Genomic DNA, 21,828 nt, shown 5'->3' on the forward strand with positions numbered 1-21,828 from the left:
CTGCTGTTGCTCCCCTACAACTGGTATTGGGAGGCGTTGTGCCTCTCAGGCTGGCCACCAGATTAGTAGTGCCTCTGAGGCTAGCCACCAGATTAGTAGCCACTGATAGACCTGTCCTCCATGAATTTGTCTAAGCCCCTTTTAAAGCCATCCAAGCTGGTGGCCATCTCCACATCCCATGGCAGAGAATTTCATAGATTAACTATGCGCTGTTTGAAAAAGTACTTCCTCTTATCGGTCCTGCCACCGAATGGCACAGCAGACAAATGACTTGATTATCAAGCCAGAGGTTGCCGGTTCGAATCCCCGCTGGTATGTTTCCCAGACTATGGGAAAGACCTATATCGGGCAGTAGTGATATATACAGGAAGATGCTGAAAGGCATCATCTCATACTGCACAGGAGAAGGCAATGGTGAACCCTTCCTGTATTCTACCAAAGACAATCACAGGGCTCTGTGGTTGCCAGGAGTCAACACCAACTTGATGGCACACTTTACCTTTACCATGTCAGCCCTAAATTTCCTGACCTTAATAGTCATTGACAGAGCTACCCTTCACAAATCGGTCTAGCCATATTTAAATGCCTTGCAAGGAAACATACATGTCCCCAGAAGGCGGCAGCATGGAGGGGTTCCCAGCCATCCCAGTCCTTGAGGTCCAGCCTTGCTCCATGGTCTAAAAGAATCTCTGCTGCATGCAGGTAGCCATTGGCTGCAGCTATATGCAACTGCAAAGGAAAAGCAAACACAGTGGCTGTTAAATTGTATTTCAGAAAAGCTTCGAACACTCTGTGATTCCCAAATAGATGCTATGGAACTGGATTTCAGGAAACTTGCCAGAGGAACATGAGGCTGATGGGTATGGTTATGAGGCACAATCTGAAATGAAGCTGTATGTCAGGGAGGTGGTCTCCAACAGGGTAGGTCCCGTTAGTGAAGGTTTGTGAGCCACTGGGAAAATAAGCAATTTATTAAGCAGCAAAGCAGTCAGGGAGAACGGGAGACGGGGATTGTTTTCTTTAAAAAGCAACCATAAATTAAGCTTGATGACAGTATCTTGCTTTCATGTACTTAGATACTAAATATCATTATCATGCTATACGAACTTAGTTCTGCACCTTACCCAGAAACCTAAGCCACATTCTTGCCTGTCCCAGTTTCAAATCTGAGCCATACTCCTGGTTTCATTATCTGATCTAGCATTGCTTCTTCCTCCTCAGCTTGAGTTCCTTTTGGTTTCCTTAACACAACTGTACATTTGGGTCCCAGAGCATGTGGCTGTTCATTTTAATTCCCTAGTACGACTGATCCTGTATAACTAGTAAGATTCTTGATTGTTCATAGATGGTTTGTTAATCTTGGATTACACGATTCTCATCCAAATCCAGACTGGACCAAGCAACAACATTCAGTTTGGTCCCTGATCCTAAGACCCAAAATAAATGTGCATGGTTAGGATAGAAGCAATACCAGAAACCAATGCATTCCCATCCATATCTCAAGCCTCGTGGGCAGGATTTCATGAAACCAATAGAGGGCTCCATGTGAACAAGTAATGGCCATGCTACAAATTCATTTAAAACAAAAAACACCATATATGGAAGCAACAAATAAGCATAACACAAGAGATCTGTGACTGGGTATGCAAAAAAAAATATATTCTTTGATAAAAAGCAGCTTTACGTCTTCTTCCCAAATTGGAATCATTTATTTTATTTATTATTACATTTACATCCTGCTCTTCCTCCAAGGAGCCCAGAGCAGTGTACACAGTTTTATATTTACCCCCACAATGACCCTGTGAGGTCGGTTAGGTGGAGAGATAGATAACTGGTCCAGAGTCACCTAGTGAGTTTTATGGCTGAATGTGGATTTGAACTCAGGTCTGCCCAGTCCTAGTCCAGCACTCTAACCATACACCACACTGGCCATGAAGCTGAGAAGAGGAAAGATTTAGCTTCCACCAGCACCTTTTCCCTAATTTAATCACACACCCTTCTACAAGCTGCTATTAGCCATGGAGTACCTATTTTTGTATTGTACCAATCTTTTTTCCTTCCACAATTAAGAGCAGCTGTAGGAAGGGCTAGATTAAGGAAATAGTGCAAGGGGTAAAGTTAGACACCCCCCACCCCCATGAACTATCCAGACAGTGGTTTATTCTAACATCACCGCTGATTCTTATGGGTAATATTGTGGGCTGTTCAGATGACGTTCACCACATTGTTTGATTCCCCCCCTCCACTTTTTTTGCACAATGTGCATCCTGCCTGCCATTTAATATATTGCTTTACAAAAATTTCACCCAGTATTTAAAGTGGGGGTGACTTAAAGCGGCAGTGGGTGTGACTGGGCGGAGGGCGTAAGTGCCTTCAATAGCAAATTTATATATGTTCGGGTTAGAATCTAGTTGCATATTAAATCCATCGACCAATCCATATTTTTCTAAAATCAGGTATTATGGAAAATTAATAGATGATATTTTCTTCCTGTTAGAGAGAGGACAGCTTCTCTGAGGGAGGGCAGGATGCCTCCTTGTCTTAAGGAAGCAATTATTAGACCACCTGAAAAATCGTACCTTGGATCCCTCAGAGTTGAGCAACTACAGGCCTGTCTCCAACCTTCCATGGCTGGACAAGGTAATTGAGAGGGTGGTGGCCTCCCAGCTCCAGTCAGTCCTGGAGGAAACTGATTATCTAGACCCATTTCAAACTGGCTTCCAGGTGGGATATGGGGTGGAGACTGCCTTGATCAGTCTGATGCATGATCTCCAATTGGGAATTGACAGTGACTCTGTTGGTCCTTTTGGACCTTTCAGTGGCTTTCGATACTATCAACCATAGTATCCTTCTAGAGCATCTGAGAGGGCTGGGAGTGGGCGGCACTGCTTTGCAGTGGTTCCGCTCCTACCTCTAGGGCAGGTTCCAGATGGTGTCCTTTGGAGATTGTTGTTCAAAATTTGAACTTTTGTATGGTGTCCCTCAGGGCTCTGTATTATCTCCAATGCTGTTTAACATCTACATGAAACCGCTGGGAGAGATCATCAGGAGATTTGGTGCAGGTTACTATCAGTATGCTGATGACACCAAAATCTATTTCTCCATGTCAACATCATTGAGAGAGAGCATAACCTCCCTAAATGCCTGTCTGAAGTCGGTGATGGGCTGGATGAGAGGTAACAAACTGAGGCTGAATCCAGATAAGACGGAGGTACTCATTGTGCAGGGTCGGAACTCGGGAGATGAGTTTGATCTGCCAGTTCTAGATGGGGTCACACTTCCCCAGAAGGAACAAGTACACAGTCTGGGGGTGCTTCTGGATCTAAGCCTCTCCCTGGTATCCCAGGTTGAGGCAGTGGCCAGAAGTGCTTTCTATCAGCTTTGGCTGATATGCCAGCTACATCCATTTCTCGAGATAAACGACTTCAAAACAGTGGTGCGTATGCTGGTAACCTCCAGGCTGCAATGCGCTCTATGTGAGGCTGCCCTTGTGTGTAGTCCAGAAAATACAATTGGCCCAGAATGCGGCAGCCAGGTTGGTCTCTGGGTGATCTCGGAGAAACCATATTACTCCCGTATTGAAAGATCTAAATTGGCTAACAATAACTTTCTAGGCAAAATACAAGGTGCTGGTTATAACCTATAAAGCCCTAAACAGCTTGGGCCCTGGGTATTTAAGAGAATGTCTTCTTCATCATGAACCTCACCGCACACTGAGATCATCAGAAGAGCTCCTTCTGCAGTTGCCACCAGCTCGTCTGGTGGCTGCTCGGGGACAGGCCTTCTGTATCATTTATTTTGTTTTAACTAATGTTTTAATTTTTATGTTGTCATTTATTTTAACCAATGTTGTAACTTTTTCTTTTTGTTTGTTTGTTTTGTTGTAAACCGCCCAGAGATGTGAGTTTTGGGCGGTATAAAACTATGTTAATTAAATTAAATTAAATTTTTAAAAAGGAGATTTTCCAACAATTTATGCTGTGGATCAACATAGTAGACACACACATTAAATTTACTAGCCACACAGATAAAAGGAACATACCATTTCTAGATGTAATGGTTACATAAACACAAGGCAGGCTTTTAATTAAGTATCCATTTATAAGAAACCAATAACTTTGTAACCAATGTAAATTCATATTTACATTATAAAAGTTATCATCCTAATTTTTTGAAAAACAATTTAACATTTGGTAGTTTTATAGGATTATGTAGGAATTGTATACTAGACAATACATATGAAACGGAAGTCAATAAATTAGAGCAAATTGGAGATAGAGGCTATTCCTTGAAATTAATTCAAACTGTTAAGTAGACCAGATCTCAAACAGAACCAGAAAGGAACTGTTAAAAACAAAAAGTGAAAATGTGACAAAGACAGAAAAATATACTGGAGTATGGAATACACCCATTTGTCCAACCAAATTAAAAAGATAATATATAAACATTGGCACATAGTAGAACATACAGAAGGATGTGGTCTGTGTCCAATAATTAGTTATAGGAGAGGTTTTTCTCTAAAAAATAAGTTAGTTTGAGCAGATATAGCACACAAGTCTAGCCAAAAAACATCGAGCAATAAAGGGACTTTCAAATGTGGTCATTGTACATTTTGAAAGCATATTCATGAAGGACATCAATATATTCTACCTCATTTGGATAAAACTTTTCAATTTAATTTATATGGTACTTGCTGGACAACAAATGTATATTTATTAATTTGCCTGTGTAATAAGTTATATGTAGGGCAAACCACTCACCCATTGAGAACACAGGAGCACTTTCAAAATTGGGAAAGGGGATACAACATTAATTCAACACTGAGATCCGGCAATACAAGTTGCAGCCATTCTATCAGCTGCTGTGGTTCAGTTCTTTCATACAAAAGGGGGAAGCCATGTCCCCTCAGCTCTGTCAGTATACAAAGCCAAAGTGAGAACAAAATTATTATAAGGCATTTGATTCTGGTTCATGAGAATGAATCGTGAAATGGAAAGAAGTCAGTCAAAGTTCTCGAGAGGTATTTTGAGTCTTCCTTCCTAGATGTGTTAAGAATGTTGCATTAAGATTAGGAGTTGGGCTTCCCGCAATTGATACCTTGGCTGGATACATATCCTGAATTTTGGGATTCATTTACACCTATGTCCAGTCCCAACCAGTTATTTAGTATTGTTCCCCTGCTAACTGAGTAAAGAGGTACCTTTTTAAAGTGGTGATTCTCTTTATTTAGTAGTGGGAGAGCAATGGGCCCTATCCATCTCCAGCACAGCACTGTTGCTGGTGTTTATCTTATGTTTCCTTTTTTAGATTGTGAGCCCTTTGGGGACAGGGAGCCATTTCTATTTATTTATTTATGTATAACTTTGCAAACCGCTTTGGGAACTTTTGTTGAAAAGTGGTATATAAATATTTGTCGTATTCGTGTTGATGCTGACAGATACTTATACTAGGTCCTGGCAGAAGAAGCTGAATCATAAAGCCAACTCAATAGGACTCTCCTTACCCCAGCTGAGAAGATATGATCATACAGAAGCTAAGAGACAAATAAAAAGTAGGTTAGTTCATACTGATATTCAGGAAGCATTGCCAAAGGCAAACCGTGTTTGTTCATCAAACAAATGGGGTGCAGGCCCAAATGCAGGGTACAGTGGGGTATAGGCCCAAATGGAGATCTAGCAGGAGGTTACTGTCATATAGCAAAATGCAGAAGAGCTTATACCTCCACTTTATTCAACTATCTTCCTACAGCTGTTACAGAGGGACGTTTTAAGAACATCCCTCCTTAATTAAGATTGTCTTCCTGTGACCTGGATCTTGTTGAAAGTGGAACATATTCTAATATATTTCCTATAATGATATTAGGAAACCTTTTATTACTCCACTTTCAAACCCATTCCCTGGTAGGACATGGGAGTTTTATACTGCATATCTTTAATCTGGCTCAGATTAGCAACTGAAAATACAGCTAAATATCTTGCTGCTGCTATCAAAATAAGATCCCTAGTGTAACCATAAATAGTGTCTTTTTATTTATTTATTATTATTTATTATTAAAAAATTTATACCGCCCTTCCAAAAGAGTGGTATAAAAGTGTTTTATAGAGTTCTTAATGTTTTATAGAGTGAATTTTATCTTTGGATACCAAATTTTATTTTGGAGTTTTACTGTTTTATGAAATACTGGAGGATTTCTCTTTCCCTGTGTTTGGATTTGAAATATTTGTTATGCAAATATTTCTGTCTCTATCTAATGTCTGAACTATTAACTAGAAAAATATTTATATATATATTTTAAAACTCTAACATATTTGGATTGTGGAAAGGTCTGTTTGTATACCACTTTTCTATTCAGAAATACACAGTGTGGTACACAATGATAAAAATAAGATTAAGCAATATAAAACACAGGATAAATGTTCTTTAAAAAGACACACACACCAGCACAGATACAGCAGCTGACTTGCAGCAGCTCAGTAGCCAGCAAATGCTTGCTTGAATAAGAAAGGTTTTAACTCCTTGGTGAAAGGCTACCATGGAGAGGCCTGTGCAGTTTCAAGAGGGTGGAAGCTCCACAATTTAGGCACCACCACAGAGAAGGCCTTGTTCTGGTTTGCTGCCAACCAAACAACCAATGGGAGTGGAAGTCAAAGCAGAGCCCTGCCAGACGATCTCAGTGTTCTGGCAGATTCATATGGGGGAAAACAGTCCTTCTAGTACTACAGCCCCATACTGTTTAGGATTTTAAAGGTAAGCAACACCTTGAACTGTCCCTGGAAAAACTAATTGGGAGCCAATGAAGATGGTACAGCAGGGGAGTCTCTTGATCCCTGTATGGGGCTCCTGATAACAGCTTCACCACTGCATTTTGGACTATGTGAAGTTTTCAAGTACTTAACGTTTCAAGACCATCTATATATTTATTTCTCCTAGGCGTACCCGTTGCTAATCCCATGCATGGCAAGCTCTTGCGAGAGTTCGCGAGCAGCTGCTGGACTAGCGACAGGTGCGGAGAGAGAAAATGGTGGCCAACTGCGGGAGGGAAAATGCCAGCCACCGGGCCGGTCAGCAGGGAGGGACAGTGCCCACCACCGGGCTGGCCAGGAAGGAGAGCACCCACTGCTGGGCCGGCGGGCAGAAAAGGAGAGTGCCCACCACCGGGCCAACCAGTGGAGAGGGAAAGGAGAGTGCCTGCCGCCGGGCTGGCTGACAGGCAGGCAGGGAAAGAGGCCGGGAGGGGGAGGAGGAGGCTGGAGGTGGCAGCGGGCCGGCCTGGCCCGGCCGCCCCCCGGGAGGAGGGAGTGGGAAGAGGTGGAAGGCTGGCTTTCCAGCTGGGCTTGCCAGAAAGCTGGCCAGAAAGCTGGGGGTGGGATGGGGGGGGAACAGTGGCGGTGGCTGAGCTGGCCGGAGGCACAGATGCTCTGCGCCTGGCCCAGCTAGTTATAGTTATAGTCTCTATATTAATGTTATGAATTAATTAGTTCATAGTTTAAAATACGTTTATAATTTATTATTTACTTAGAATATTGATGTTATGAATTAATGGACCAATTGGACAATGCTCCATCCCATGGGATGAAGATATACGTGTGCCTTAAGTGTGCATGTCTTCTAGCATTTCTAGCCTATGTAGATGTGCAGTTCAAATGAAGTCTGTCCTGCCCTGCCATGATTCAGAAGAGGCAAACTCTGCACATCAAGAGGAAGGGGAAGGACATGCATGCCCACAGAGTGTGCGTATCCTGATCACATATGGTGGGCTAGGCAGACGGAATATCGTAAGAACAGCCCTACTGCATCAGGGCCTCTCAAGTCCAGAATCCTTTCGCATAGTGGCCCACCAGATGCCTCTGAGAAGCCCGCAGGCAAAAGCTGAGGGAATGCCCTTTCTTCTACTGCTACTCCTCTGCAACTGGGAGTTATCTTGCCTCTGAGGCTGGAGGTGGCCTATAGCCCTCAGACTAGTAGCCATTGATAGACCTGTTCTCCATGAATTTATCTACACCCCTCTTAAAGCCATCCAGGCTGTTGGCTGTCACCACATCTTGTGGCAGAGAATTCCATAGGATGAGTATGTGTTATGTGAAAAAGTACTTCCTTTTGTTGGTCCTAAATTTCTTGGCAATCAGTTCCATGGGATGACCTTGGTATCATCCAGACCAGGCCCATTGTGTTTTCATTATTTATTTATTGATACATTAATAAATCAAAACAAAACTGAACTATTATGTATAGCATGGCACAATGATGCCAAACATTACCCAGCTATCAGCTTTGCACTTTGTATAACAGTAGCTTGGAGACCTAAATTGATGAATCTGCAGAGTAGAACCTAAGCCAAATGTAAACATTTTAAGCCTGAAAGGGGGAAAGGACAGCAAGAAGCTATCATTTGGGATGAAGTATATTGCTGAAGTATTGCAAGTATGAAGAGAAACTTAGGTACCAATACCGGCTGGGTTCTGGGGTAAATTGTAGGTTTATTTTCCGCCAGCTTCCACATTATTTAAACTTTATTTAGTATTATAGATATAGATTCTTTCTCTCTCCCTCTCTCTCTTTCTAGCATAGCTTCCAGGGTGATTAACAATAGCAATAAAATATATGTAAAATGAAATAAATAGCTGCATAAAAATAACAGGGTCAAGACAATAGAAAAATAAAACCAAGACAGCTGATTTTTAAAAGGGCTTTATATTTTGCTCATGTTGGAGGAATGTTCCCCTCAGAGAACTGAAGACAGTTTGAAAAAGGAAATTGGCTGTGATGTGTGTACTCCGTCTGCTTTCCCTACACTAGTGAATAGCTTAATTTGTGTAGGTGGTGTTAGGGTTGTTATAGCATTTCAAAAACCTGCAAAACTTGGTTGCACAGAAGCAAAAGCAAGACCAAAACCAAGGTGTGTATACACCATGGGAAATCAAATTCTCTTGAACGATTTTTATCTCTCAAATATTATTTTATCTCTCGAGCCAGTCATTTCAAGGTCCAGCTGTACTCAAAAGCAAGTCCACTTCCCCATCACACAAGGTGTCAAAATGCATCGGGATTGTGGCTCACCAGTGTAGCACCTTGTACGTCAGTTCTGTTCAGATCCTGCCCTGTCGCTACCATCTCAGTGATATCGTCGACCATCACTTGCTCCGGGGCAGCCCGCATTTCATTGATTTTCTCCTGTGTGATTCCTACAGTGAACAAGAGGAGATGAACACAACAATAAATGGGGGGGGGGCATGCATGAACATGGCTAGCCTAACCACCCAGAGACTTGTGTTTTGGGTGGTATACAAATATGTTTAAATAAATAAATAAAATACATAATTTGCCTTTTATAGACTGCTGTTTTGCTTGGATGTACATCTTAGGGGCTTAAAACACGGTAAGGGTGGTTTCACATATCTGCAGTTTGGCCTAAGAGACCCAGTTTCTTCTTTTGAGGTTTTAAAAATAGGCAAAATTCACCAATACGTGGAATGCACGGATGCCTTTCACGGATGTGGAAAAAGAACCAGAGTGCTCAGCCTTCAGTCAGAAAAGCAGTACCATAGGAAGGAAAATGAGAGAGAGCAACATGATCCCACACTGGAAGCACCATGTTTTCATACCCCACCTTACCCTGGTATGCCATGCAAGTCTCAATGACATCTAGGGTTGGCTCGTCTTCACAGAGGTCATACGGCATATTTCCATCTGCATTCACAGCCAGCAGGTCTGCTCCACTGCAAGAAGAATGTCAGGCATAAGATATACCCACATACTTGGATTTAAGGGCCTCAAGTGCTTTGGAGGGTATATATGATAATTGAAACACACTTTGGCTGAGGTATCCCACTGGTGCTTTCTTAGGTGACAAATAGGGCAAAGGAGCCTAACACTAGCCTAGACATTACTTTTGCCATGGAGAGCCGCATCCATAGGGTGACTTCTCCATCTCCCAGTACAACTCTGCATGAGTTGGAGACACTGTGCAGGCAGTAGCCTAGCATCTGATCTGCTTTGCTTGCAGAAGGTTTCAGGTTCACTCCCTGGCATCTCCACGTAGGACTGGGATGGGAAAGACTCCTGCCTGAAAACTTGGGAGAAGCCATTGCTGATCACTATAGACAATATTGAGGTAGAGGGACCAATGGTCTGACTTGGCAGAAGGCAGCTTCCTGTGTTACTATGCTATATTAGTGGCCAGAAGTAGCAACAGAAAAATTCAGGGGCATGATGGCCCCAACTCACTCAATGAGTTGTTCTGCTTCATGATACAGCTGAAAGGCAGAAACGTGCCATGGTGACATCAATCCCCTTCCAAAAATAACATCTAGACCAGCTACTGCCACTAAGGCAATAAAGAAAAGCAACTTCTGAAAAGAATCTGACTTCCCACTATATATTTGAAGAAAAATTAATTCCTCACTAAAATTCCTCACTATACACACACACACACACACACACACACACACACACACACACACACACACATATTTTAAAAATATATATCATGCTGCCCTTGTAGTAGAATGTTCTATGCACGCAACAATCTTATTCCCACCTCTACTGCTCCTGAAAATATGTCCCCAAAGGCTGGGAGACCCTCAGAGACATACTTCAGAGGGATCAGAAAAATTGTTGTCTGTGGGCAACATTCTAACACAAGGGCAGTGTTTGCCTGTATGCTGCCTGCTGTCTCACAAAATCACCCCCAAATTAACAGCCCTAGCAGTCTGGTTCAACAAGATAATTTCTGTCCCTGTAATAAAATGCAAGGTTCACAGTGTGCATTTAGACTCACAAGTGGCTTCAAAGTGAAAATGATATTCTAATACAGATTAAGCTTGATCTGCCTTGACATTTACAGCCTTTGAAGTACAGACCAAGCAGCCACTTGTATTGATATTCATGCTCATTTTTCCTCCCCTTGAGAACAGAGGAAATTACAATGTAAAAACACACTTGCAAGCTATTTTTATGGAGACCATCCAAATCAGCAAACAAAGCACAGGATCAGACATCCTTTGTACTGCTGCTACTTCTACAGGTCTCTGTGGGCCCCATATTCTGACACTGAAGCCTTTTGATTCTGTATTTAAACAGGCCCTTTGATCTGAAAGACTTCTTACAGAATACTACTTTGCTTGGAACAACCTCATACTGTGCTGTATTCTGAAGCAAAACAAAACAAAAAATCCTATTGCCCCTTGGTACAGAGAGACACTGACACAGTGCAAAGACCACAGCATTCTTATTATTCCCAACAAGCAGAATTTGTTTATCTCATTGTATTTCTATTCTACCTTGCCTCCAATGAGCTCAGGGCTATATATAGGTTTTCCCCGTTTTAATCTTTGCACAGCCCTTTAAGGTTGGTTAAACTCAGATAGGCAGAAATGACACTTTACATTAAACTAGTGGGCCCGGGCACAGAGCATCTGTGCCTCTAGTTGGGCTCTGCCCGGGCCCACCACCGCCGCCCGTGGCTCCGGCCGGGCCCGCTGCCGCCTCGCCCGGCCCGCCTCCTCCTCCGGCTTCCCCTGGCCTCCGGCTTCCCCTGGGCCCGCCACCTCCTCCCAGCCGGGCCCGCCACCTCCTCCGCCCGGGCCCGCCGCCGCCTCACCCGGCTTCCCCCGCCGCCTCCTCACCTCGCCCGGCCAGGCCCGGCGGCCATGGCCGCCGCTGCCGCCGTTCTCCTGGGTGTGCCGCCAGGACCAATCAGGCGCCCCCTGCAGCCCAGCCAATCAGCTGGGCTGCCGGGACGCATTTCTCCTGGGCACACCCAGGAGAATTATATATATAGATGGGCTGATGTCGGAGTTGTATGGTTTATTTTTATTTATCTACAAGAACTTCAGTGTGTTTTAAATTTGCAAAGCAAGAGTGCATACTCATCCAGCATCCAGACTAGTTAGTCATGTCTAAGTGCTACTGAAATCAATGGGTCATGATTACTTCAGTCCCATTGATTTAAATGGGGCTTCAGAACGACTAACTTAGTCTGGTGCTGCCCAGTGATCCTAAGTATGCAACCTTGCTTCAGAATATAAGGACCAAATTGCACGTTATGTTGGAGTTCCGTGGCTGGAATTTCCAATAAAACGTTTTTGTAAAAGTTGCCATGGGAGGCTCAGAGTTGGATTGCAGTTGTGGCATAGGGGGAAGCAATCCAACCCTTTCCCCCTACACCACAGCCCTGATACAAATCCTCCCTGAAGCTATTCTTTACAGTTATATACCCCTCTTCATCCTATGACACCAGGGCAGTGAACAATAAAAATAGCAGATAAAACAATAATACAATTTCATTAAAAAGACACTAAAAACTAACAACAGCTATAAGCATCAGGGAAACTGAGAGGAGCCTCTTGTTAACCAAAGGCCTGAGTAAATGGGCAGTCTTCAGTTCCCTCTAAAATACTGGGAGTGAGGGAGCCATGTAGATCTCATGTGAGAGTGAGTTTCACAGCCTGGGGGCAACCACGGAGAAGGCATATTCAACATGCCCTGCATGTTCAACAAAGAAGTGTCAGCTGGTGTAGGCACATGGAGCAGTGCCCTTCCTGCTGACCTAGTAAAGTGGGTAGATTTGGCTGAGAGCAGGTGGCCCTTAAGAAACCTGGGGATCAAGTTGTTTACTACTTGGGGCCAAGTTGTTTATCTTTGTAAACTGGGACAAAAACTTAGAGGCATGTAAGTCTTCCCCTCTGCAACTAATATCTGTTTTGGGAAGGGGGCAATTTAGGGAACTGTTTCAGGGGAAGAGAGTTGGCTCTTCCCCACTGTGCTGCACCCCAGTCCAAACCTCCTCCTCCACTGCTGATACAAAAAGAAACTTCTGTTGGGAGTTCTGAACACAGAGCTCCAGCACAGCATATGTAGTTTTGCTCGAAGGAGTGCCTTGCTGGATCAGACCCTTTGGAAGAATCCCTGCAACCAGCAGGGATGAGGTGGTCCATCAGAAAGTGGCCAATGGGCCCCCAGTGCACCATGAACCACCTTCTGCCGTTCTCTTAACTACACCACCTGGTTACTATCTAATGGAAATATGAAAGGGAAATCATTGCACAAATCCAAATCTTGCCTTCTGCCAACTTCACTTGGAACAAATCCGATGCAGAACACTACAGCTACTCATCCATGGGGAAAGCAGAAGAAATGTTCTGGGATCCAAGTCTGTTATCTAGAATGACCTCCACTCTGAGTAGCGACTCTGAGTCTGACCTTGAGGAGATAAGATCAGTAACAGACCCAGTCCTGGGCCTTGATACCAGCCTGGAGCTTGAAAGAACCAGTTGCAGGGGAGTAACAGAGGAAAGAGGGCTCCTGCCTCAGCTCCTGCCTGTGGGCTTCCCAGAAGCATCTGGTGGGTCACTGTGTGAAACAGGATGATGGACTAGATGGGCCTTGGGCCTGATCCAGCAGGGCTGTTCTTATGTAACCCTTCTGAGCTGGAGCCCTCCAAAACAGCAGCCTCGGAGCCCCGTGGAATGACACCCTCAGAACTCGAGCTCTCTGAAGAGCCAGGCCCTCCCACAGCATTGCACCACATTAGGCCTTGACAGATTTTCTTTGGATCCAGGAGCCAGCCCAAAATGTTAGAAGCCTGGCAATGGACATTTGACAAAAATTACTGAACTTAGTGATGGACACTGTGGGCAGGGGGATAAATGGGCTTCTCTTTATCCCCTTTACATATAATATACCTAGAACAGAAGCAGGGCTTGTCAGGGACAAATAAAGATGCTATTAAACAACTCTGCCTCTGAAAACCTAGTCTAGGCACCACAGCTCCCTAGTGTCTGGGATAGGAAGACAGACAGGAAGTTACTTTATACTGAGTCAGACCCTTGGCCCATCCAGCTCTGTAGTGTCAGCCCTGAATGGCAGTGTCTCTCCAAGGTTTCAGGCAAGAGTCTTCCCTAGCCCTACTTGGAGATGCTGCCAGGAACTGAACTTGGACACCTCTGCATGCAAAGCAGATGCTCGACCACTGAGCTACAGCCCCGGGTCAAGCCCTGCACAACCAGGTATTTGCAGGCCAGCACCAGCAACAGACAGGGCAGGATCAGCAAGAGACAGGGCAGGTGCCGAACAGAGGCCAGAAGGCTGCCTTTTTAAGGCTTCCACTCTCCAGGAAGGGAGATGGAGTTGAGCATGGTAGCCTGAGCTTGGAGATATTTAAGAGCTCAGGCTATCACAGACTACTATCAGATCTGCCTGTCCTGTGGGCCTGTTTGTGGTGCCGAACCCTGCCTTGCCTCGCCATGCCACTTTCCAGAGCTCATAGGCTCTTGTCTGTGGGACAGAATAGGACATTATACCGTATTTAACCTAATAGAAGGTGACTCTGAATGCACGACGATGCCTTAAAAGAGAGGTTAAATGCAAGTTCTACCTGTATTTACCCAAATGAAAGAAGACTCTGGATTTATGAATTTAAGATGACCCCCATCCTTTCCCAATACTTAATAGGAAAGAACTGCGAGAAAACCTTGACCTGGATTCAGGTAAATACAGTAGGTGTGCTGTGACTGGATACCCCAGACAGACAGACAGACAGACATCCATCCTATCTTGTCTCTGCTTCTGTGCTTTAGGTTCTGACCCACTGAAGGTAATGAAGCAGGTTGCAGTTACCATAGCAGGAGTGGATAGGAAATTCAGAACAAACTATAGTGACCCAAACACACACACACACACACACACACACACACACACACACACACATAAATATATTCCAGAGTATCCAATGCAACACAAAGTATCATGAGTCACCTACTGCTGAATCAGGATCTTCACGAGGTTGATGTGCCCACATGTTGCTGCGGCATGCAGAGGAGTCCACAGTTCATTGTCTTTTGCATTGACGTTGGCCCCATGGTTCAGGAGAAGCTTTACAATCTCTTCATAGTTATCTATGCAGCACTGTTGAAGTATGAAATGCAAATGTAAGTACATAAATAGGTTAGTAAATATTTACAATATTTACAGTATTATGGTCTTTGACCAGATGTAATATAACACAGTGGTAATATAATACCGGATGGGATGTAACAGTAGGGAATAGAAATAATATTTATAACAGCATGCAGGTGGACCTCATTATCTGTGGGGTTTCCTGGGGTGGAGCCACCATTGCGTGGGGGTGGGGGGTGGGTTTCAAAGAACCTAGGCCACTGTGCGTCTGACATCAGACGCAGGTGGCATGAGCACATTAGCAAATGGGGCCGCGTCCCCCATTTGCAAGTAAACTTCGGCTGGCACCACATTCACAGCACAGCCGAGAGCTCTGCTTGCAAAGCAGACACACACATTTACGGCCAGGCTGGGAACTCAGTGCTGGCGGAAGCCTTTCAAAAACAGAGCCGAGGGGGCCTGGCTGAGACGGTGGCGGCTGCCACTTGTGAGCTGGACAGGGGCCGCTGGCATCCTTGCTCCATCCCTGGGGGTTCCGTTCCCGTAGATTACCACAAGTAATGAAATAGCAGATAATGAGTAATTGAATCTATGGGAACACAGGGGTTAGGTTCCCAGATTTTTTTTAAAAACACACACACCACCAAATGGGCCAAATAGTGCTCTACCATGCTCCATGGGTCTCCTGGCATCTAGCAATACCTCTCCCAAGGTCCCCAAATTCGCAGATTTCTTTCCATTTTGTTTGCTGAAATGAGCCACAAAATGGCTCCCACTGACAAAATAGCAGCTGGAAGTGACTTCTGCACTCCAGACCTCTCACGGATACTGAAATCAGGTGTCAATTAGGCACCTGTGAATATGCAAAACCGCGGATAAAGAATCCACGTATAACAAGTTTCTCCTGTAATATGTATCAGAAGTATAACAGTAAAGAATTTACATTCAGAAATAATGAAACACAGATGTATTAAGCTTTACTTATACAGCGGACAGTTTCTTGGGAGCAACTTACACCTTACTGCCACCTGATCCAGCACTGGTAGCTTGATAGCTGCACAAATGCAATGAGTTAAAAGAGAGGAGCCTCACAAGGGGTGAAGGAGCATACCTACTTGCTCAGTTTTCTTGTTTCTGATTGCAGCTGTTTCCACAGCTCTACAGAATTCAAAGCAGCTGCAGGTCTAATCAGTTTCAGTCTTGTAGAGAAAATATTTCCCCCATTTTAGAAAGCAGCAAGTGCATGCTGCCTATCCCTATAGAGTGTGGAAAAATGCACCAACTATTGGATCAGGGTAGAATGGCATGATTGAGAGTATTTTTCTCCCCATGGGCACTATCCAATACATGCCCATAACAGTCCCACCAAACACACCTGTTGCAGCAGTGCAGATTTCCAGTGTACAATGTGATGCATAACTGAAATCTGAAAACTTGGTCTGACCAGAGACCACATCAGGACAAAAAACAAAAATTTAAAAACCTGCATGTACCACAGGCAATGACTGCTCTTCTATGATACCATCTTTTTATCTGGAAAGCTATCCTCTATCTTCTTTTTTAAAAAATGCTGACTGCTATATATTATTACCCAGAGAATGTAAATGTGTGTTCCCAGAAACACTCCACCAGATTCCTGTTCACAGCAGCTAGTAAAAGTACCCACTAAAAGTTAAGCAATTTCACCAATGCTTAATGATCCTGAGATGAGAAGGTCCCTGCCACCAACACCTATTTCAGCACAGTCTAGAATGCTACAAAACTTCTCAGGGCTTAAGAACATAATAGCAATAGCAATAGCACTTACATTTATATACCGCTCTATAGCCAGAGCTCTCTAAGCGGTTTACAATGATTTTAGCATATTGCCCCCAACATTCTGGGTACTCATTTTACCGACCTCGGAAGGATGGAAGGCTGAGTCAACCTTGAGCCCCTGGTCAGGATCGAACTTGTAACCTTCTGGTTACAGGGCGGCAGTTTTACCACTGCGCCACCAGGGGCTCTAAGAACAGCCCTGCTAGATCAGGCCCAAGGCCCATCCAGCCCAGCATTAGGGATGTGCTTGAACTGGTTCGCAGGCCATCTGAGAACTGGTTTGCTTGTTCGGAAGTCCGACAAACCATCGGGGGGGGGGGCTTTGCTTTAAGGGTGGGGGGTTGTACTTATACTTACCCTTCCCGCACTCCAGTTTTCAGCAAAATCTTCGGGGCGGCAGCGTTCCTCCCTGCCACCCCTGGCCCCTTGTCAGCCAAATCCGGAAGTAACACGGGCGCACATGCCTGCCGCCAAAGTGCGTGTGCGTGCCCCCGATGTGCGTGTGTGCCACGCACGTCACAGTGACCTGCGTGACACACAAGGCGGCAGGTGCATGCACCCCTGTTACTTCCAGATTTGGCCGACAACAAGGGGGCAGGGGCGGCAGGGAGGAACTCTGCCGCTCCGAAGATTTTGCCGAAAACTGGAGCACCGGAGGGGGGAAAGCGGCGGGAGGGGTAAGTACACCCCCCCTGCCTTAAAGCAACACACACACCCCGCATCAGACCACGCCTCTGCGGTCCATGCACATCACTATCCAGCATCCTGTTTCACAGGATGCCTCTGAGAAGCACACAGGCAAGAGGTGAGGGCATGCCTCTCTCTTGCTGCTACTCCTCTGCAACTGGTATTGAGAAGCATCTTACCTCTGAAGCTGGAGGTGGCCTATAGCCAACAGACTAGCAGCCACTGACAGATCAGTCCTCCAGGAATTGGTCTATAAGAACATCACTCTTTCTCTTATTTTAACCTACTCTTATTTTGCTGTAGCTCCCACACTTTCTCCAAAGGTGAAGGGGCCAAAAGGAATAGGATTTATTAAGGTATACTGTCTCCACTATAATTTTTCCTTAGTGACAGCTTCAAATAAGCAGAATCCACAGAAGTCTTCAGGGCACTCCATTCAATTATTTCCTTTCGCTTTTTTCTTTGCAATTAGACAGTAAGTTTGGTTTTTCCTATTGTACCAAGGTCAAACAATAGATTCCATTAGGAAAAACATGCCATATATGGCTTTTCAGATTTTTCGAGGGTATGCAGGAATCAGCAATGCTAACACCATTGCACAAAACATAATGATTGGTAATACAGCACTATTCTTAGGAATTTCTGTCATGCTTTCATTAAAAAAACAACCACCCAACCTCTCTCCTTTCAAAAGTCTAATAGCAAATGCTAGAAAAGTAAGGAGGTTTACAGAGCAGAATCCAGAATCCAGGAAATGTTTTTCTTCAATCTACACAGGTGATAATTCATTACAATAATTTCACACATTAATATCCACTGATTCTTGCAATTAACACAATAATAGTGTAAACTCATCTTCATTTCTTATGGAACAGTCTCTGTTATAATAAACGCAGAAGAGTTTCTGCTTGAACCATCCTAAAGAATCATAAATATAATTTAAAAATTTTTTTTGGAGAAGAACCACACTTTATGGCCTAGTGAACACATAATGTTGTGCTGACCTTTATCTGTAACGAATACGACGACAATTACGGCAAATATTTATATACCGATTTTCAACAAAGTTTCCAAAATGGTGTACATAGATATAAATAAAAAAAATGGCAGTGATTGTCAGGTCTGTTTGTTCATTATACTTCCCCATGTATAATATACAGGAGCGGGGAATGAGATTGTGCCCCCAGCCTATGCCCAACATCCACACATTTAGTGGGACATCTGAAAGGGAGCCTACATATGGACATGCCTTGTTCTGAGTCAAACCATTGATCCATCTAGGTCATTATAGTCAACACTGACTAGCAGCAGCCCTCTAGGGTTTCAGAGAATAAATTGTGGCTGGGGATAATCAGAGTTGTAGTTCAACAACAGCTGGAGAGCAGAGGTTGCTTTTCCCTGCCCTACGGTATCTTCCTGGCATGGGTCCCTCCAAAAAGATATTACTGATGCAGTTGTGTTGTTTCAACAGAAGCAATCTGCCACTGTATTTCCCTTGGCTATGAGGACAATAAGCAACCCCACTTCCAATCTTAAAATAAACATCTACCCAGGACTAAAAAAGAATGCTCATTTGCAGAAGAATCTGGGCTCCAGCCGTGATCCATCAATAGTAGCATTTATAACAGGAACTGAGAAGGAATGAACTTTGGATGATGTTAGCCGCCTTCGGAATCAGCTCAACAACCCTCCCTCTGTTGTTACTGCCCACCTCCTTAGTGCCTGAAGAAGAGGCCTCCAGATGATGCCTCCTGCCCCCAAAGCTAAGCAGCAGCAGCCGCAGCCAGATTTCAGAATATTGAGGCAAGAGAGAGGAATTTCTGAATTCAACCTTGTCTCTCCCTCTTTCAAGGCCCCTTCAGAAGCATATCATGTGATTTGCTTGCAATTTCTAATTGCCCTGCGTAGTCCTATCATCACCCGCCCATGGTTTATGTGGTGGATCAGAAGCACTCACACCCAATTCCAGGGGTCTTTTGCCCAAAGTGCCTGCCAGCCATGAGCATTAATGATGGGGACCATAGGAGGCTGGCTCATACTGAGTTAGGCCATTGGTCCACTGAGCCCAGGACTGTTTACTCCGACTGGCATTAGCACTCCAGGGTCAAAGTAGTGTTAATGTGGGTTAAAAGCAACCATGGGGGCAATTTGGATCATGGCACTAGGAGGAGGGAGATTTCACCATTAACCAGGCCATTTCAAATAGGGATGTGCCGAAATGTGATTCGGCTGTCTGAATCGTGGGCACCTCCCTTTAAAAGTGAGGGCTTACACAACCCCTTTAAAGCGGACGAGAGTAGGTCTGTACCTGCTGCTGCTCCTCCGCTCACCGCAATTGCCACCAACCTGGCGCTCCCTCAAGCTATGCCCATGCACTGGCAGGGCATTTCCCAGCTGCCCCTGCACTGCACTGCATTGGCACACACATGTGCATGCTGGCCATGCCAATGCACAGAGGCCATGTGCACGCTGGTAGTGCACAGGGGAAGCTGGGAGATGCTCCGCCGGTGCATGAGCATAGCTGAGGAGAGTGCTGGGATGGTGAAGAGCAGAGGAGGAGCAGGTTCTCCTGTTCTCCTCTGCTTTCAGGAGGCTATGTAACCCCTCGATTTTAAAGGGAGGTACCCACAATTCTGACAGCCGAATCGTGTTTCGGCACATCCCTAATTTCAAGCAAACATTTCCCTGACTCAATTGCCCCTCTCCATCAACCATGGAGGAAGGAAAGAGGCAACTAAAATATTATTTTTCCATCATGACTTTAGGATGGGTGTCAATTTAAGTTGGGCAAATGTAAGACCGATAAAATGAAAGCAAGGGAGCAGGGCTTGCAGACTAAAAGCAGGAAGCAGACAGTCTCAAGCTGAGGCTCATACTAAGGATGGGGATAATTATTTTGTCAGAGAGTTGAAGGTGGCATGCATAGAGTCATAATCGCCCACGGTGTGCACACTCATTGTTTCTATTCTTAGGCTTTTGTCATACTTCAAAAGGCTGAAACATCGAGCTGACGAGAGATGATCGTGCAGGGGTGGCCAGCACGAGGCTCTGCAGCTGTTGTCGGATTACTACTCCCATCATCTTCAGCCACTGTTTATTGCGGCTGGGGATGATGAGAGTTGTAGTCCCAGAAAAGCTTGAGAGCCTCAGGTTAGCCACCTTTGGGGTAGTGCAATGAAACAAACAAAGCATGTACGCAATGGGGAACAAGGTCCCTGTCATAACGGCTCTCGCAGTTCTTAAAACATTACTGTCTGTCTCCGAACGAGGTGCTCCAAGAAGCCAGAGGATGCAGCCAAACTGGCAATCTGACTGCGGTCTCAGGAGACGTGGGCCACATCTGGGAAAGAAGGGAGGTTTCTGCTGGGTTAGGGAAAGGCAGGACAGGGCTTGTGATTGCAAACCTTTGAAAATGAAAGCCAGAATGTGTTGGGCTTTAGGCGGGCAGAGGAAGGAAGAGGTTATGAGTCTTCTGGATGAGGTGTGTGTGTGTGTGTGTGTGTGTGTGTGTGTGTGTGTGTGTGTGTGTAGAGGTTACTTCTGCAGCAAACTCTTTTCTGCACAAGTGATCTTGGGCATGTACATGTGGAGAAATTATTGTGTGCACTGTAGAAAAGAGCTGTGGTATGCAAGGACAAGGCAGTGGAGTAGAATCAGGAATATTAATGGGTTAATTAATGAGACAGATATTATTTACAGAGAGGCAAGTGCAGTCTGCCTCCAGTGCTCTTGCTGCTGGCTGTTTGTTAGTCCTGCCTCTATTTATTTTATTTATTTATTATTATTATTACATTTATATCCCGCTCTTCCTCCAAGGAGCCCAGAGTGGTGTACTACATACTTATGTTTCTCTTTCACAACAACCCTGTGAAGTAGGCTAGGCTGAGAGAGAAGTGACTGGCCCAGAGTCACCCAGCAAGTCTCATGGCTGAATGGAGATTTGAACTCGGGTCTCCCCGGTCCTAGTCCAGCACTCTAACCACTACACCATGCTGGCTCCAAAGACTCTACTCCAGGACTGGAATAAACATAACTAAAGCACCATTCAAAAGTTGGCCTGGGTCAAGGAATGGATTAACCAAAAACACCACACGCACCAGCATACAATACATAGTGTGAACACTTCTGCAGCAAACCTGTGCTGTCCCCTTCTGTTCCTGGCAGACTGCAGCACAGAAGGGGGATCAATCAGGTTGCAGTTTCAATTACACAACTTGATAACCTGCCCCACATTTGCAGCATGGAAGCCTGCTGTGCAGGGGCGTAGCTATAATTGAGCGAAAGGGTTCAAAGAACACGGGCCCCCAGCTCCTGAGGGCCCTCCAGTTCCACCCCTCCCTATTTTCTTCATTATATCCCTCACTCTGGGGGGCTGCCAGAGAGAGGGATGAACACGGGCCCCCTCTCCCCTAGCTACACCCCTGCTGC

The 21,828-nt window shown here is 44.8% G+C and overlaps 1 protein-coding gene across 5 annotated transcripts in view; it reads right to left on the minus strand.

The window, feature by feature from the left end:
- The window catches only part of PPP1R16B (protein phosphatase 1 regulatory subunit 16B), a 187,648-nt gene that overhangs the window by 17,912 nt on the left and 147,908 nt on the right, over positions 1-21,828 (minus strand). For all 5 annotated transcript variants that reach the window (XM_053243464.1, XM_053243465.1, XM_053243466.1 and 2 more), the window contains exons 4-7: positions 14,759-14,904; positions 9,613-9,716; positions 9,058-9,182; positions 604-729 (exon numbers count right to left, since the gene is read on the minus strand). In XM_053243464.1, coding sequence (XP_053099439.1) covers positions 604-729; positions 9,058-9,182; positions 9,613-9,716; positions 14,759-14,904 — 501 coding nt within the window. The remainder of the gene's footprint in view (positions 1-603; positions 730-9,057; positions 9,183-9,612; positions 9,717-14,758; positions 14,905-21,828) is intronic.

Source organism: Hemicordylus capensis, chromosome 4 (assembly GCF_027244095.1).
Source record: "Hemicordylus capensis ecotype Gifberg chromosome 4, rHemCap1.1.pri, whole genome shotgun sequence".
Lineage (NCBI taxonomy): Eukaryota > Metazoa > Chordata > Lepidosauria > Squamata > Cordylidae > Hemicordylus > Hemicordylus capensis.